Source organism: Genypterus blacodes, unplaced genomic scaffold, assembly GCF_046128005.1.
Source record: "Genypterus blacodes isolate CSIRO-AG114 ecotype Tasmania unplaced genomic scaffold, CSIRO-AGI_Gbla_v1 ptg000133l_1, whole genome shotgun sequence".
NCBI classification, from domain to species: domain Eukaryota; kingdom Metazoa; phylum Chordata; class Actinopteri; order Ophidiiformes; family Ophidiidae; genus Genypterus; species Genypterus blacodes.
In genome coordinates this window covers 2,117,554-2,133,304 of record NW_027466935.1, presented here as the reverse complement: position 1 = coordinate 2,133,304, position 15,751 = coordinate 2,117,554, and the positions used below count along the sequence as shown (strand labels likewise).

Here is a 15,751-nt window from a genome sequence, read left to right as displayed (position 1 = left end):
ACAGCTCCTCCGGGTAAATTAAACAAAACAACACACCGGTGATCCCGCTCCGGAGGGTTTACGGGGTTTGCTCTTCTTTCTCGCGGTGAATGCGTGTGCTTGATTGCGGGTAAACGTCTCTTAGTGTCGGCCTCATCAACCGATTTCTGAATGGATGAAAGCTGGTTTTCGGGAAAACACATTCAAGGGGGGAGCAGATCAGACTGAGATAAATGGGGACCAAGGACTAACCCCCCCTCCCCCGTTCTCTAGTCTATCTCCCCCCCCCCCCCCATCTCTCAAAATGAAGCCCGGAAGAACAGTGAGAACTCCCCCAACCGATGCAGCAGCAGACTAATTAACGGCGCTCCCATGTGGTGATTTCCAAACAGGGTCCTCAGACCTCCTGAGGTCACTGATGCGGATTAAGAGTGGTGGAGATTTTGGGGGGGTTTACAGTGCTAAACTCCATCTTTGTCAAAGAGATGTAAATGCAGTGATTGGGGACATTTTTTGGTTAAACTGCCTTGCTTAAGGACACTTAAGCAGTCAAAATAAGTGCTGCTCTTTTTCTTTTCTGCTCATACAATAATAATTTCATTTTGGGCAGGATCAAACCAGCTCCAGCCGCAAGGGCCTTTCCTAAATATTTTTTTGTAATGTTTACAACAATAAAGGTGTACCAAACAACTACAAATCCAATGTTTCATACCTCACATATAAGAAAAACAGGATTATACAGTATCTAAAATGTCATTCATGATTGTCTTCTTTGTGCAGCTGCAAACAAAAATAAACCCGCATGGTAATGTGTGTTTGTATATATCATAACATTCCTTAGTTTGGAGGCTTTAGTGAGCAGATTTACCTGAGCGCTCACACTGGGGTTCGGGGCGCGGTGGGGTCAAGACAGATACAATTTCATAAATGAGTATTTGTCTCTCCCTTGTGGAAAAAAAGGAAACTGCGCCTGCTGTTGTTAGCACGCCGCTGAACTTTCCAGTCTGTAACAGTGTTCTACTGTACGGAAAAGGGCGATATAGACGGAAATAATGACTCCAACGGCTCACTGAATGGCTATAGTTATTACAACATACATCAGGATAATAGATTTAAACTAATTACTACAAATCTGTGCCCTAGACTTAATGCTGTTGTTTTAATTATGCTATTCTTTTAAAAAAGTTCCTCACAATTGAGACCTTTCAGTTAAACATATAGAGAGAAGTGGACAGAATGTGACATTTATGAACAATTAGAAGGGTCAATAATTAACGATCCATTGTTTAAAAGCTACAGTACACTAAGAACTCTGAATAAGTAATGCCACTGGTTATTGTACTGTGTGTAGGTACAACACACACAACGAGAAGACGGTGATGTATGTGGATTAGCCACCCCCACCCTCCACTTCACCTAACACACAATCACACACAAACACGCGCACACGCGCGCGCGCACACACACACACACACAGTGTGACGTCTGTAGTTTCACGAGTGGGTAATAGTGTGGCGTTCAGGACCGCAGGGTTTCACGGTAATTACCTCGCTTCAATGGGCTTTAAGCACGAGCCCCTAACCCGTGACGGTCATGAGGGTTTTCTGCCACTTTCTGCTCTCCAGGATATCCAAGCAGCCAAAAACACGAAGGTCTGAGCAACAGCAGCACCAGCAGCATCTTTGAAGGAGTCAGGCCATCCAGAGCATCGCCTCCCTGCAATCTAATCATCCAAATTGGTGAGTGTTTACAAATTAAACCATGAATGTTTTCTTGCACAGTTTGGCTTGATCATGCCTTTATTATGTATTGTTTACCACTTTTATTTAATATAACAGTACTGTTGTCCTACGTGGGATTATTCAGTTGGTGCTGCAGAGCTAAATTTGCATAAAACTGTAAAATAACTTCATTTTATTTGATTCAACTCATTATTTTTTTGCGATTGCTTGTAAATAATGACTTACAGCTCTGCTTAGTTAAATTTATCACCTGATAACTTTATCTGGACCTGTTGCATAGTTTGTGCATGGACTGACTTGATTGGTGTCACTAAACGGACAGGATTAAGATTCATTTCAAGGCTACAGGATCAGAATCAGGGTTTATCCCCGAAAAACAACAATGTGACACTTTGTCCATGGATCATAGAGTAATGGTCAACAACAAGGACTGAGCAGAGAGAATGTCTGTGAAGTGATAATCCCTAGATACAAGTTGTGCTAAAACTACTTTAAATTCTAATATAAGAACAAACATTACAAGTGACATAAATCCATTTGGGTGCATGTGTGTTCTGACTAATTGTCCGAAACTGTCTCTGTAAAATTTGCATCGTGAAAAAGAGACTTTGATGGTTTCCACTGAAAGATAGGGTCAAATTAAATAATCACAGTCAAACCTATTGTATTTTTTGTAACAGCATTATAAGGTTGCACAAATAACCCTAATTTCTTCTGTCTTTCAGCTTGATGCTGTGTAATAATACAGACAGGATGCCTCGTGGGGACTTCAACATTTATTTTGCCAGTGGGCGTGGTGGATTTGTCAGAGCTGAGGAGTACGTGTGTTTATTTCATTTTCAACTATTCTACTTGGTTGTATAATACAGTTTTATGTGGTGATTGAAAGTTTGATTTGTAACGGAGCTGTGTGTTACAGGGCAGTGGGCGTCGCTCTACTGGTGATCATCCTAGCTGCTCTCCTCCTCCTGGGCTGCTGGTACTTCAGAAAGAGGAGCGGCTACAAATTAATCAGGGTGAGGACATCATATTTACTTCAGTCAGGTCCAAGGAATGTAGTTTTCTACTCCGACGAGAACTGGAAGTTTGTCTTAAGTGTTCAGTAACACTCTGCACTCAAAGTAATAAGTGCAGAGATTAAAAGGAAAATGATTCAGAGGGTGATTTGCTTGTAACCAAATTAACTCCACCACGGTGCGTCAATATGTGGCAGGAAAACATCAATAACATCCCTTCACAGCTGATCTGCCAACATAATGGTTCACTGTGTGTGTTACCCTGACTGTAACAAAAGCAAGCATTGAATTCCTATGCAAGATTTCTCACATGACATTAAGAGGTTTTCTTGGGGCAAATGAAGACCTATCAATTACTATGATGCTTCCTTGCTTCCTTCTCCTCTTTTGCATAATAACTTTCATACCTTTCCTGCTGTTTTCACATTTCTCCACCTGCATCTTTCTCTCTCTCTCTCTCCTGCAGAGTCCCAGGTCAGGGTCACCGGCCTTCACAGGAGGCCAGTACACAGAGGCAGGACCCTCAGCAGATAACAAGATGGCGCTTACTGACTTTGGCAGCCTCCGACCTGCGGTGAGGGACAAGCCTATGACTGACTTAACCTTTCCTTACATCCGCTTCCTGAACCCTTACATCAGTTAAACATCATTACACTCAAGTGTTCTTTAAACACGCTTCCTCACTTTAATTTAAACAAATAACCGTAAAGTGGGCTCTCAATAGAACTCAATAGAAACCAAACTCCATCAAAGAGGGCAGTTGTTCAGTGCAAAGCCACAGGGTTCTATAGTCAGAGCACGTGAGGCTGAGGCAATGGATGCCTAAGGGATTATTATGTCACCAGACTAGGTAGGTAATAAAATCTCATTCCCAAGGGACTTTTAACCTCAGTGAGCAAACATGGAACCCACCGAGGTTCATTTTCATTTCTAGTCAAGGTCAGAAAAGATTCTATAATTCTGAATTACATGTTACACCAAGATTACAGTCGATGTAACAATAACCAGCAGAATTGATCTATTTTAGCACTGAAATAATGAATCAAATGACAGAAAAAATAATTAAAGAATGTAACTAATTGACAAATGGTGGCATTTACAGGATTTAGCATACATTACCATTGGGTTTGGGACTGTTTAACAGACTAAATATGTATTTGAAAAATGTCTCCTCGGCCTTTGTAAACTTGTGAAAGCCAAGTGTTTCTATTTTGTATTTTGAGTGAAGAGATCTAAATATGTGATTGTATTTGTACTTGCTCTTCCGCAGGTTCCCAACGCCCCTCCTGCTTATGAGAAGATTTCCTCAGGGCCACTGCCTCCTGCCTATTCTCCCTGAAGGATATCAACAGACCCCATGGAGAATAAAGGAACATATCGAATAACAACCCCAACTGTTGCCTGAGAATATGCAATGCAAATGCTACCGTTAATATATTTAGTCGTTCTTTTTCCCACTAAGTGAAGCAACTAGACCATTTCTTCAATTGTTAAAGTTTTCTCCTGTATGAACACAATGTAAATAGGCAGTATGAATAAATAATAAAACCAGAATGCACAAGGAAAAAGCCCAAACACACTTTAGGGACAGTCGCATTGTTTATTTTCATGCAGCAATGTCCACAATGAAAATGAACCTACAAGATAGTTTTGAAAACTCTATAAGGTAAAAATAAATAAAAAGTGACTTCAAAACATTTTATAAGGGCTCAAACATGAAATACAAATGCATCTATTCGTCTGTCTTTGTTTCTAAAATGTTGAATGTAGTTTTCAACCATTTGAAGAAAAAAAATGGATAATGTCAAATTCTGGATCCAACTGTTTTGTTCAAACCAACAGAGTAAAGTAAAGCGAGTCGTACCGGAGACCAGTATGAACATTATGAACAGTATTAAGGAGTATCTAATAGCAAAGAAGAAGTATTACAAAACTTTGAGTTGAAGTCCATTTGATCTACCCTCTGGCTCTACTGCTTCCTTTAAAGAGTTTCATTACTGGCCATGAAATAAAAATATCTGCAACATTCATCTGAAGGGTACCTCAATAGTTTTCAATCGAGAAAACCATTACAGGAAACATTTCCATTCTATGTTTAAGTATATACTTTACCTACAAGGACCTCATCATAGGGTTCAACTAGCGCAACTGACAGATTTGGCTTATGTCACTCCAGAGATGCAAAAGCAGTTCCTTGACTTGCCCCCGCCCCCAAAATCACGACAAGCCGTTGGTGAGTCCAAAGCTAAGCACATTAGATTGAGTGAGGTGAGTGTGTGACCTCACCTTAGCTGGCTCGTGGTCTCAGTTAATTGGTTCTGGGTTTGTGTCTGCCTTTGAAGGCTGTAGAGAGGAATCATGTGTGTGTGTGGTGGCGGTCGTCGTCGCTCCGGTGGAAGTGCTAGCCGAGACCAGCGGGGCAGCCAGTTGGTTGGAGTCTGCCAAGCCTGCTGGGTCGATCGGACACTGAACTGTGCTCAACACAGCACCGTCAGGACTAATGAGTATCTTGGATGTGATGGTGTTGTGCACACCTAACGCCGAGGTGGGCTTTCCCAATGCTTGACTGGCCACAAGGACAGGTGGGTGGGTAGTGTTTGTGTTTAGTACTCCGACCGGTTGAGGGGGAGGGATTATTGCAGTGCTACTTGATGGAGCCACGGTGACCATAGTAGCTGCCTCCATGCTGTTCACAGTGTTTCCAATTGGTGGAACTGTAGCAATGGGCAGCATTTGAACCCTGGACGTTGTGCTTACAATCGATGGGACAGCCGCTGTTGGCAAAACTTGTGTCTGTGTACCAGCGACCACTGGCTGCATGATCGCTGGCATCTGTTGTCTGACTGATGTATGGCAAAGTCCAGTGTGCAGTGACGGCCGAGGTGGAGAAGTGGAAGTTACTGCCATACCTGGTGCTCTCTGCTGGGGCTGCCTACATGGGACCGGGGTGGGTATTGGAATCATCTGCTGTGTAGGAAGAGGTGAATTCATAGCTGGTGTGCATGTCATCACGGCTGACACTGGGACTGAAACTGAGGAGAGGGACGCTAGGGCCGGGCCAACAGGGGTGGGGAGGGCCACAGCAGATGGGTTGAGCAAGACGGATGAGGATGATGAAGGTGCTGAGAATCTGGACAAGGGAGAAGTCAGTGGGAACGAGCTTGCGGATGCAGCAGTAGCCAGTGCTGAGCTGCATGTGGCTGTGCTGGTTGCCACAGGAGAGACTAGAGCTGCTGTGCTGCCTAACCTGGGTTGGGCTGAAAGCAGAGGGGGTGCACCTGCAAAAGGTGATGCATGGTGACCAGCTTGTGAAGTAACTTGGGAAGCTGTTAACCTTGAGACAGCAGAAACTACATTTGTTGTAGTGGATAACAGAGGTGAGCCCCGGACAGGTGTTCCTGTTAGTCCAACTGGTGTGACGTTGGGGCCGCTTGCTGGCACTGGAGAACCAGCAGCGGTTGTGCATGATACGATAGGAGAACCCATGGCAGACACAGCAGGGAGCCTGACTGGGGATAACTGGGGTAACACTGGTGTTCGAGGGGCTACTAGCGGTGGCAGCGTTGCTGTAGTGCTGGTCACACTGGTACTAGGCACTTCTTGGGGTGCAGGGCTGGATATGATGAGGACGTGGCTGCCGGGGCCCAAACCCTGTGGAGGGACTACAAAGCGAGCATTATTGAGGAGGATCTGGGTGCCAGCTGCTAGGGGTGCGCTGGTGTTGATGACTATCCTCTGCTGTATTGGGCCAGTAGGTGCACAGGTGCTGACTGGGGTAGCAGAGGACGGGTTGGCGTTCCCAAAAACATTATTAGGCCTGACTGAGGAGACAGGTATTTGGGTATTAATGGGTGCATGCTGGGAAGAAGATATAACAGAGGTTTCCCCACCAAAACCACTTTGAAAATGTGGGGACTGACAGACCAGGGACAGTGTGGTGGTTTTTGCTGGAATGCTCTTGTTGATACATTGAGCAGGAGAGTTGGGCAGCACACCTGTGGACAGATTGAGGTCCTTGTTGATTATCGATCCTAGGGACAGAGTTCCTGTAGTGGTTGTGGAGGTGTAAGAGCCTGGTTGGGGGAAGGTGGTGATGGGAGCGCCCTGCAGTTGACACCGGGTGGTCAGCGAAGACTGAGAGACGGGCTGGACAGGACAGCTTACGACAGCCTTTGAACTTGCGCCCTGAACCACTCCAGTGTAGGCGGCTGTTTGAGAGCAAGAATCAGAGACTGGCACTGAACGCATCTGTCCAACCCCTGTTGTCTGTCCTGACAACTGGAACTGAACACCTGGAGAAACATAAGTTTGAGATTACTTCATTCTTCATGGAGGCTTATAAACAATGACATGGTTTCAAATACATCATGAGGTCATAATCGTTACAAACATAACACGATGCAGCCAATAAAAATAGAAATGCAGCTAAAGATCAATCAAAAGAAACCAACCAACCTGTGGGCAGTGTGATATTCTTGCCCTTGGACAAAGCCTCTAAGTTGACACCACTAACAGGCTGGCCGAAGTTGGAGCTCAGTGCCTGACTCGATAATGAAGTAGTAGGCTTTCCAACGCTGCCTGGTGCCGGCATTCCAATGCTTCCCATGATGGTGGTGGACGACGCTGCGGTGGGTTGGCTGATGAACATGACTCTTGAACAAGGGAGTGGCGTAGTGGGAGACGTTTCTTTTGTTACAGCTATGTGTGAAGAAGTGGATGAAGAGGAGGGAGAGAACAGGATGAACTTAGTAACTTGGGACCTCTCGTCGGGATGAGCACGTTTCACACCGGGCTTGCTGATGAACTCCGCTTTTGTGGGGACTTGAGGAACACCGGAACTACTCAGTGATGGGACAATAACAGTGTTTTCTTTGAGTGAACCGTGCAGCTGAGAACCTGCAGCTGCTGTCTGAGCTGCTTTGCCAGTTTTTGCTGCTACTTTAGGCCCAGCTAAGGTATTGTAACTTTGACTGAAGGGAACCGTAGCGCCTGCAGTGTGATTTCCTGCAACTACAAAGGGAATGTTGCCAGTGACTGCAGTCACCTTAGGAGCTGTGACAGTGGAGGAGGACTTTAATAATGAAGACGCCTGCTTTTGAGCCTGGGCTACTGATATATTTGTTGCTGCTGGGACTGTGCAAGGGGGAGTGTAAGAGGGCGGGGGACAAACAGCAGGTGATGAGTTGGATACAAGGAAGGCTTTGAACTGAGGTGAGATGGTGATGACGGGACTGGAGGGCAAAGAACCGAGCGCACTGTGGTCTGAGGATGCCTGGACTTTGACTATGCCCGTGTTTCCTCCTCTCGTTGTGACAAGAATGGACTGGGAGTCACGGATACACACGGTCTTCAGCTCTTGTTTAGGGTTTGTGGGCTTAACATGCTCAGTAGAAACTGCACTGGCTGGGGTTGTGATCGGTGAGTTGGGCATGACAGCCTGCGGTGTAGTAGGAGCTCGAGGACTGATGGTCTGTGCCCCCTTAAAACCTGTTGCATTTAGGTTTACCTGCTGCAGACAAGGGGAAACAGAGGGAGAGGGGGTCCTTGCTGTCCTCGCGTCATTTAAAGGAGCAACTTGCTGAACAGGAATTTTGTTTTCAGGAATGGTAAACCCAGGCACATTGGTGGACATATATAAAGGGCCAGTCACTTTTGAAATGGGAGCCTGAATGCCCTTAGACTGGTGTTGTTGTAACAAAGGTGATTTGTCTTCAGTTTTCTGAATGAGAAGGTTTGAAGGCAGAATGAGCACTTGCTGCATGAGCTTCTCCCCAGTGTTCTGGTCCACAACAGGCTGAACAGAAATCTTGATTGGGCTGTTGTTGTCTTTGCTTACAAGGTGGCCAAGCCCCTCAGGTACCTTGTAAACCACTTGGGAAGGATTTTTTGGTACGGTCTGAGTCAGTTTGGCCTGTGGCTGTTTAGGAAGAGCTGCTGTCACTGAGGCCAGTACTGGCTGTCTGAGAGCGTGTGTCTGTTGTGGTCCATGCGTCTGAATTTGTGGTGAATTCTGCTGGGAAATGGATGGGGAACTTTGTGCTTTTGAAGGTTTTGTGGTAGCTACCACAGAGGTAGGCATGAGGGCCACAGAGCCTTTGCTCTGTCTATCTAGGTTGCGGGCCCCTTGGCAATCAGCAGGCCGTTTCATTAAGGTCACTTTGTTTCCCACACTCTTAGCCAGCAGGGTGGGAATGGGCGTGTAGCCCTTAGGTAGTCCAGAGGTGGGGTGAAGGATGGTGGGTCTGTGTGCCGGTGATGCCTGTGCTGGCATACTTGTGGCCTGTGCCGACTTCGAATCCCTGGAGTGATTTGATGGATCAAGTACTGATCTAGACTCCAGCCCAGTGTCAGGAGAAAGAGTAATGTTACAGCTGCCAGTCTCAACCCTTGACAGGTTGTTGAGGGTTACATAGGTCATCACTCTCTGTCCAAACTCCCTGGTGCTCGCTGAGGAAACAATGACGATACACATTAGAGAAGCACCACTCAATGGACCATCTATACATAATAGATCATCATAATAATTTAAACAAACTACTCATCATTATCTTATTCATGCTAATTTAACACTATGAAATACAGAAAAGTTACTGTTAATGGTCGGCGCTGCAAATTGAAATCCAAATCGAGTGTGTGATTATTAAATTTTGAAATGAAAAATTAATAAATGAATGTTTGGATGCAGGGAGGAGAGGAGGAGTGCTTCTCTGCTTCATCTATGCCACAGACTTTGTCTAGTATAAAATAATATATGGGCTATAAAAGGATCTGGTTGAATATGTGATTCAGCTCACTTACCTCCGGTCCAAAGGCCTCGAGGAACAACATGCTCTGGGTCTTCCTCCTCTGATCCTTGAAAATGATCTGAAGGTGAACACGCCTCCTTCCCTAAACCCTTCTCCTCATCATCTGACGATGAGGATGATGACGAGATACACTCCTCGCGCACAAAGTTATTGTAGTCCGGATGCTTCTTGAAGTCGTCGGATTCCTTCTTCAAACGGAGTCTGACAGGGGTGAAGAGAAACAATATAAGAAGCGAGAATTCCTTACTGATCCAGTGTGAGCAGATGATGATAATAATAATAATACCACAAAACCTAAATAGATAGAAAGATGATATGATTCAGACAAGATGGTGGCAGATTCATCTAATCTGGTCATTTTAATGTCAAATAAGGTTTACCTGTTCCTTTGGTGGGCCTTAACAAGTTTAGGTTCCCAGGGTAAAAGCTCATTCAGTAGTCTGATTAGCGTGCTGTGGAGATCTTTCACCGCTTCTCTCCTCGCATACCACCGACCCTGTCAGTTCAAACAGAGGACGCCTAAATGAGGTCACTCCTTACAAAAACAAATTAAACACTGCTTTCGAAGATGGACCCATAACCTCTGTGGAGAATTTAAGAAACATTCAAAGGTGTTGTCACTTACTAATCTCTTTTTGGTGCTCTCCAGGTCATCCAGCTCGTCCTCTGTCTTACTAATCAGCCCACGCAAATGTTCAAGACTGGTGCATACCAACTATAGATACAAATGGGGGATACAAATGCCAAAAATCAGAATAAATGTTAGAACAGAAACAAACGTGCGCTGCTAAAGAGTGTGACTACCTTAAATGATGGGTCAACAAGGGTTTCATCTTTTATTTTCTTGGAAGATTCAAGCTTTTTTCCTGTGAAGAATCAACAGAAATTTGTATACACACCTTATTGTGTTGATTAAGGACAATATATTGACTGAAGCAATGAATTGTTCAGATACCACATATATTCGGAGTAACGATGCAAATTCACAAACATTTCTCACCCGTTTTATGTTTTTTCCTCTTGTCTTTTGTCTTCTTGGTTGTCGCTTCAGCTCTCCGCTTGGCAGATTTGGCAGCCTTAGGCGAGCACAGCTTGGTCCTGTCCCCGTGCTGCAGCTGCCTGCTCCCCCCTTTCACCCGTAGCTGTTCCCTCTCTCGCTTTTTCTTCCTCTTTTTTTTCTTAGTCCGGATTTTGTCATTCACACTCTCTTCTGTCGAGCTCTGAGTGCTCTGTGGCAACGACGGCGTCGCCGGCCCTGATGTGCCGCAGTAACACTCAGATTTGACACTGCCGGCGTTGCTTCGACACCATTCCAAACAGGGAGATTGTTGAAGTCCCTGACTAGGAATTACTCCGTCCATTTTGACCTCTGCTAGTCCGGTGGGCGAGGCCTGACTCATGGACCGAGCCGGGGACCTGCCTGTGTAGCTGTGCTCCCCTACACTCAGACAGGGTTCCCGGGTTTCTGCCTTAATTGTTCGCACTGAGCCCAACGAGAGGCACTGATCCTCTTTAGATACCAGTCTCTTGGATTGGTGTTCCAACTTCGCTGTCTCTTCCTTTAAACTCATTCTTTCACGACTTCCTCCAATAGGGCTTTTAAGGTGTGAATAAGATAAAGAGTTAGTGTGTACTTTTAAATTTGATTTAGAGTCTTCACTGGAGTCTCCTTCATCGGAAGACCCTGAATCAGACTCATCCTCTTTCTTCAGTGACCAGGAGATAAAAATCTCTTTCTCCTCTCCTCCATCCCCATTTTCCCTTTTAAAAACCCCAAGTCTCTCTGCTCGCTCCGTCCCATCTTCAGACTGTCCTGTAGCCATGGAGCCCTCATAACACCTACTGTGATAGTTATCCTCTTCATCCTTTATTCTGTCGGACTCCTCACCCTCTGTCGCTGGCTCTACTTCAACCTTCTTCACCAATACAGAAGGGAAAGGGAAATCTGGCGGTGTGCTGGGGCTCTGGCAGTAGATCCTCAAGTCTGCCCCACAGAAATGTGGGAAGTGTATGTAGGCATTCTCCTTGCTGTCATAGCCCAAAATAGACTCCCTACATTCATGGATGGGCTGGGCTAGCAAAGCATCCTGCACATCCTTTTGTGTCTCATACACATGATCACACATCCCCTTTAGAAGCCATATGCGCTGGTAGAAGGGCAACAGATGGAACGGTTTCTCCTCCAAAGGACTCACCTCACCCAGGACGCTAAACAACTTGAAGCAGAGCCCCAGCTGCTCAGCACGAGATGGCTGATCATGGGAGGCACCGACAGCTCGATACCAGCCCATGACCCGCTGCCTGAGCTCTGATTCCCATCGGCGGTAGGGCAGTGCAGGCCGACGGTGAAGCGTGGCCCTCCTCTGGGGAGGGGACAGTAGGGAAGACATGATTTTAGAGAGGAGGAGGCTACAGCGGGGCATCAGCAGGCAACGCTCCAGCTCAAAAAATATTATCTCAGGGAGGTTAAGTGCAGTCTGAGCCAGGCACAGGAAGTGTCCGATGGCAGGGAGTTCCCACAGTGTGTCAATAGAGTGAGGGAGTGCCTGAGACAGCAAGCTCTCCTCCCACTCCTCTACCTCCTTGGCTGACATCTCCTCTGCTTCTTTCTTTTCCAGTTCACGTTGCCTGAAATGTTAAGGAACATTTGAAGATACTTGACAGGTTTGCATTAACACCAAAATAAACACGTTACATGGATATATTTTAGAATGTGAAAGAGAAAAGTAGGGAAGAGCCTGTTATTGTTTTTTCTCAGATATTCACTAACCTCTTCTCCTCCTTGGCTCTCTGTTGCTCTTCTAAACGAAGTGTCTGGACCATGACAGATTCATGGCCACCAACAGTGATAACCAAGCTACGAGGAGCTGACCTTCTCCTCGTGGAGGTTCCCCCAGAGCTTCTTTCCTCCTCTGCACCAAAACGTCCTTTAGAGGTTACTGCCAAGGTTGTCTTCTCTCGAAGGGTCCTTATAACAGAATGAAATATATAAATAATAGAAATACAAAAGTTTCAAGTTGCTACAATGTGGGTACAGAATGAAAGCTCTTACCTGGATAGCAATGTAAGCTTCTGCTCCAGCATGACTTCCAGCTTTTGGGCTTGTTTAGAGATCCAGTGGTCCACCCCATGGTAGCGATAGCAGTTCTCCAACATCAGCCTGAAATCTGCAACAAACTGAGTGATGGTCTCATACTCCTGGCCGGTGAACTTCTCCTCCATCCTCTTCAGGCACATTGACTGTCTGAGTTGTGACTGAGCCCGGCTTCGGACCCCTCCAACGCCACGCTGAGTCTCCTGATGGCCAATGGGATAGAGGAACGGGCCGGTGAACCCTTTGTGCTTGTCCAAGAGGAAGCCAGTGAATATTCGATAAGCTTGCTGGACTTCGTAGCTCATGTCTTCCTCAAAGCTGGTGCTGTTGGTCGAGATGCAGACCTCGGGCAGTGAGAGGTCACTGTTGGAAAACTCTGACATGCCGTCGTTGCTCAGTGCAAGGTGATCGCCATCAGCAATAACATCTCCACTGTCGCCAGCACAGTGTAGCGCTATCACAGTGTCAACATCAAAGGTGCCGTTAGCCATGAGCCCTTCTTCAGATATCACCAGGTCAGAGCCCTCAGTGCTACCCGTCATACTTCTGGAGTCTGAAAACATTTTGTTGGTGTGTTGGCTACACGCTGCTGTGATTTGGTCTGTTATATCCTCCTGATCCATTGTGCCGACACCTGGCACAGGCACCTAAAGAGGGGAACAGGTGTCATCTATGGCCAACATGCATTAAACCAATCAATACTCATCAATACATTTTAGACGTCATCACCTAGTCTTTTGTTTTGTGATCCAACAGAGACTAAGTTGTTTTTGTCCTAACATGTATAACATAGCCGAGCCTCCATGACAGCTGCACCCGCTGCTACAACCTAGTAAAACACACTGTAATGTCTTAGCCCATGACACCGTGTCTGTAAAACGCTTCGCTTTGTTTACATGGCGAATCCCCAACAAACTTTTCCATTCTCGTGAATCAATAACTAGCTTTACGTTAGCTATGAGCTAGCTAGCTGACACACAAAAAGTCAACAAACTTTACAGTTATTGCTCAAATATCGATTTCCAACGCACTTGATTTATCACCTTCCTTTTCCGGATCACGTGCAAAATTAAGAGCACAACACGAGTGGGCAGAGGAAGAGCAAGTTAGACATACTCCGGTGTTGTCAGTGCAGTTCCATACAGGGTCCAAGGCAAGGTAGCTTCTAGCAGGCTTAGCAACCACGGCGGTCCGCTAGCGTGGTTAGCTCGCTATTGTCTCCAGTCTGGGGCCTGCAATTGCTCCATTCGCTCCACATGCTGAGAATTTAGTGGCAAATAAATAAAGAACGGGAGAAGGAAACGTAAACACCCCATGTTGTCACCGTACAGTGTTGTCAGTGACAACAAAACGGCTAAACAAACGGCTAGCTCGGATAACTGATTGTCCGACAATTGATTTCAGTTCATCATCACTAGCCGTCCAGCTAACCCGTTAGCTTTACCAAGTTGACAGCGACTTTACGACACATATAAACATTGCTATTTTTACTTAACAAACAGATTTGCGCAGGGTGTGGGATATTTTCTGAGCGCTGCATGGTTTTACAAAAACAGCAACCGACAACTGGAGCTTGCAGGACGAATACTTTGCCCATCCACTTCACTTCCACCCTGCGTGCACCCGATGCGAATCCACGCAAACTGACGTCGATGATGGCAAAATCGCGTGTCGCACCATAGATTATTTTGTTTTTTGAGTATGTTGTTATACTCTCTCTCTTACACCTTCACGTCTGACCTCTCTGGTATACTTTGTAGTATTACGCGTATTGGCGATTTGAGACACGATTATCACTTCAAGAGGAGCACCTGGAATCTGACAGATGGCGTCTTTGTAGGTAAACGTCGAGACCGCAACGCGACAGTAACAACGCAAATGAACTAGACTGTTTAAAGAATTGTTCATAACTTGAGCGTTAATCTATCGCATCGTTACAGCAAATAAGTACGCTGATGACCCATGTGTACTATAAACTTGAAACACCCTGTATCAACATTGGCCGCTAGATGTCACTAGAGACTAATGTACCGCTGACACCAACGCTCACTAAAGCCTGTTAATGGGTGGAAGGACTTTCGACATTGTGTATGCCCTGTGTTTAGTCCTCCAGGCAACTCTAACAATGGATGCTTGGATATATATATATATCCCTCCACGACCTGCACCATTGACGTGATTATGATTAGTTGCTGGTTTTGAATATGTCTGAACTGGTTAGGTTAGCCCGGAGTTCTAGCAAACCAATGTAATAGTTATAAAATGCCTGAGAGGAATACGTAGGGGCAAAATAGACCCTCGTGAGCGGAAGGCCCTCTGCAGGCCTCTATAGCTAAGGACATGGACAGGGCTCTGTTTGTCTTCATGAGTGAGCTAAACAGATATCTAAAAAAAAAGTGATTTACAAAACAGTCACAGTCTTTATAGTGAACATCCTGTTTTTAAGCTACGTTGTCATTTTTGTTAGGAAAGTGCAGATATAGGGCGCAGAGCAAGCAGATTTACAATTCTCTTATAACTGATGGTTAAAGACTTGCCACTGGCACGCCAGGGATGTCTCCAGCTGGGAAAATGTTAATTAAGCAATTACACCACAGGAGACCAGTGCTTTACAGTGATTTTGGCTCAGCTGAGAGGCATTTTGAGGCAAAGTAGAATACAAGAAACCCTTTTCTTTTTTGTCAGAGGGCAATTTTACTTATCATAGCTGAGAAGCACAGGTGCAGCTAATGACATCAGTGATCAATACCACAGCCCCTGGTGCTCCCAAATGGAATCTATAAATAATCTTTTGGTACACCTGTGTTTGCTATGTTAAAGTGCCCATTATGAGAATGGGTCATGGAAGTCCTCTGAGTTCTTTTGACCTTTGGTAAGCTCGAGGGACTTGTAAGTTATAGTCACGCAGCTAAAATTAATGTAGAGGATTCACCTTACACCTTAAATGACTTACATTTTGTTTGTAAATTACTATAATCTCTACAGAATTACTGCTGTAATATTGTTATATTAATACAATAAAAGTAATATAATAGATTATAATACACTACTACTACCGTCCCTACTGATAATAATAATAATAATAATAATAATAATAATAATAATAATGGTGAT

The 15,751-nt window shown here is 45.2% G+C and overlaps 2 protein-coding genes across 4 annotated transcripts; one reads left to right on the top strand and one right to left on the bottom strand.

Moving 5' to 3' along the window:
- The first annotated feature begins 2,450 nt into the window (after window positions 1-2,450).
- mlana (melan-A) lies at window positions 2,451-4,076 on the top strand. Its single transcript, XM_076163707.1, has 4 exons — window positions 2,451-2,539; window positions 2,641-2,737; window positions 3,204-3,311; window positions 4,008-4,076. The coding sequence occupies exons 1-4, from the start codon at window positions 2,451-2,453 to the stop codon at window positions 4,074-4,076; spliced, it is 363 nt and encodes a 120-aa protein (XP_076019822.1).
- A 257-nt stretch (window positions 4,077-4,333) lies between these two features.
- On the bottom strand, window positions 4,334-14,635 carry brd10 (bromodomain containing 10). Of its 3 annotated transcripts, none has more exons than XM_076163905.1 (10): window positions 13,669-14,635; window positions 12,596-13,284; window positions 12,314-12,511; window positions 10,544-12,171; window positions 10,348-10,409; window positions 10,169-10,258; window positions 9,924-10,039; window positions 9,536-9,744; window positions 7,193-9,184; window positions 4,334-7,029 (listed from the first exon to the last, which is right to left on the bottom strand). In XM_076163905.1, exons 2-10 carry the CDS (start codon window positions 13,258-13,260, stop codon window positions 5,042-5,044), a joined length of 6,948 nt encoding a protein of 2,315 aa, XP_076020020.1. In that variant the 5' UTR covers window positions 13,261-13,284; window positions 13,669-14,635; the 3' UTR covers window positions 4,334-5,041. The 3 variants fall into 3 exon arrangements, with proteins under 3 accessions (XP_076020020.1, XP_076020019.1, XP_076020021.1); XM_076163904.1 differs by having other exon boundaries at window positions 13,754-14,635; XM_076163906.1 differs by lacking the exon at window positions 13,669-14,635 and adding an exon at window positions 13,367-13,662.
- Between the last annotated feature and the right edge of the window lie 1,116 nt (window positions 14,636-15,751).

Coding starts and splice junctions, on each gene's coding strand:
- brd10 (XM_076163905.1), bottom strand. CDS start 13,260: ATGGATCAGGAGGATATAACAGACCAAATCACAGCAGCGTGTAGCCAA. Junction 12,512..12,595: donor AAGCTTACATTGCTATCCAG/GTAAGAGCTTTC, acceptor TTCTGTTATAAG/GACCCTTCGAGAGAAGACAA. Junction 10,259..10,347: donor TTGTTGACCCATCATTTAAG/GTAGTCACACTC, acceptor TTGTATCTATAG/TTGGTATGCACCAGTCTTGA.
- mlana (XM_076163707.1), top strand. CDS start 2,451: ATGCTGTGTAATAATACAGACAGGATGCCTCGTGGGGACTTCAACATT. Junction 2,738..3,203: donor GCGGCTACAAATTAATCAGG/GTGAGGACATCA, acceptor TCTCTCCTGCAG/AGTCCCAGGTCAGGGTCACC. Junction 3,312..4,007: donor TTGGCAGCCTCCGACCTGCG/GTGAGGGACAAG, acceptor GCTCTTCCGCAG/GTTCCCAACGCCCCTCCTGC.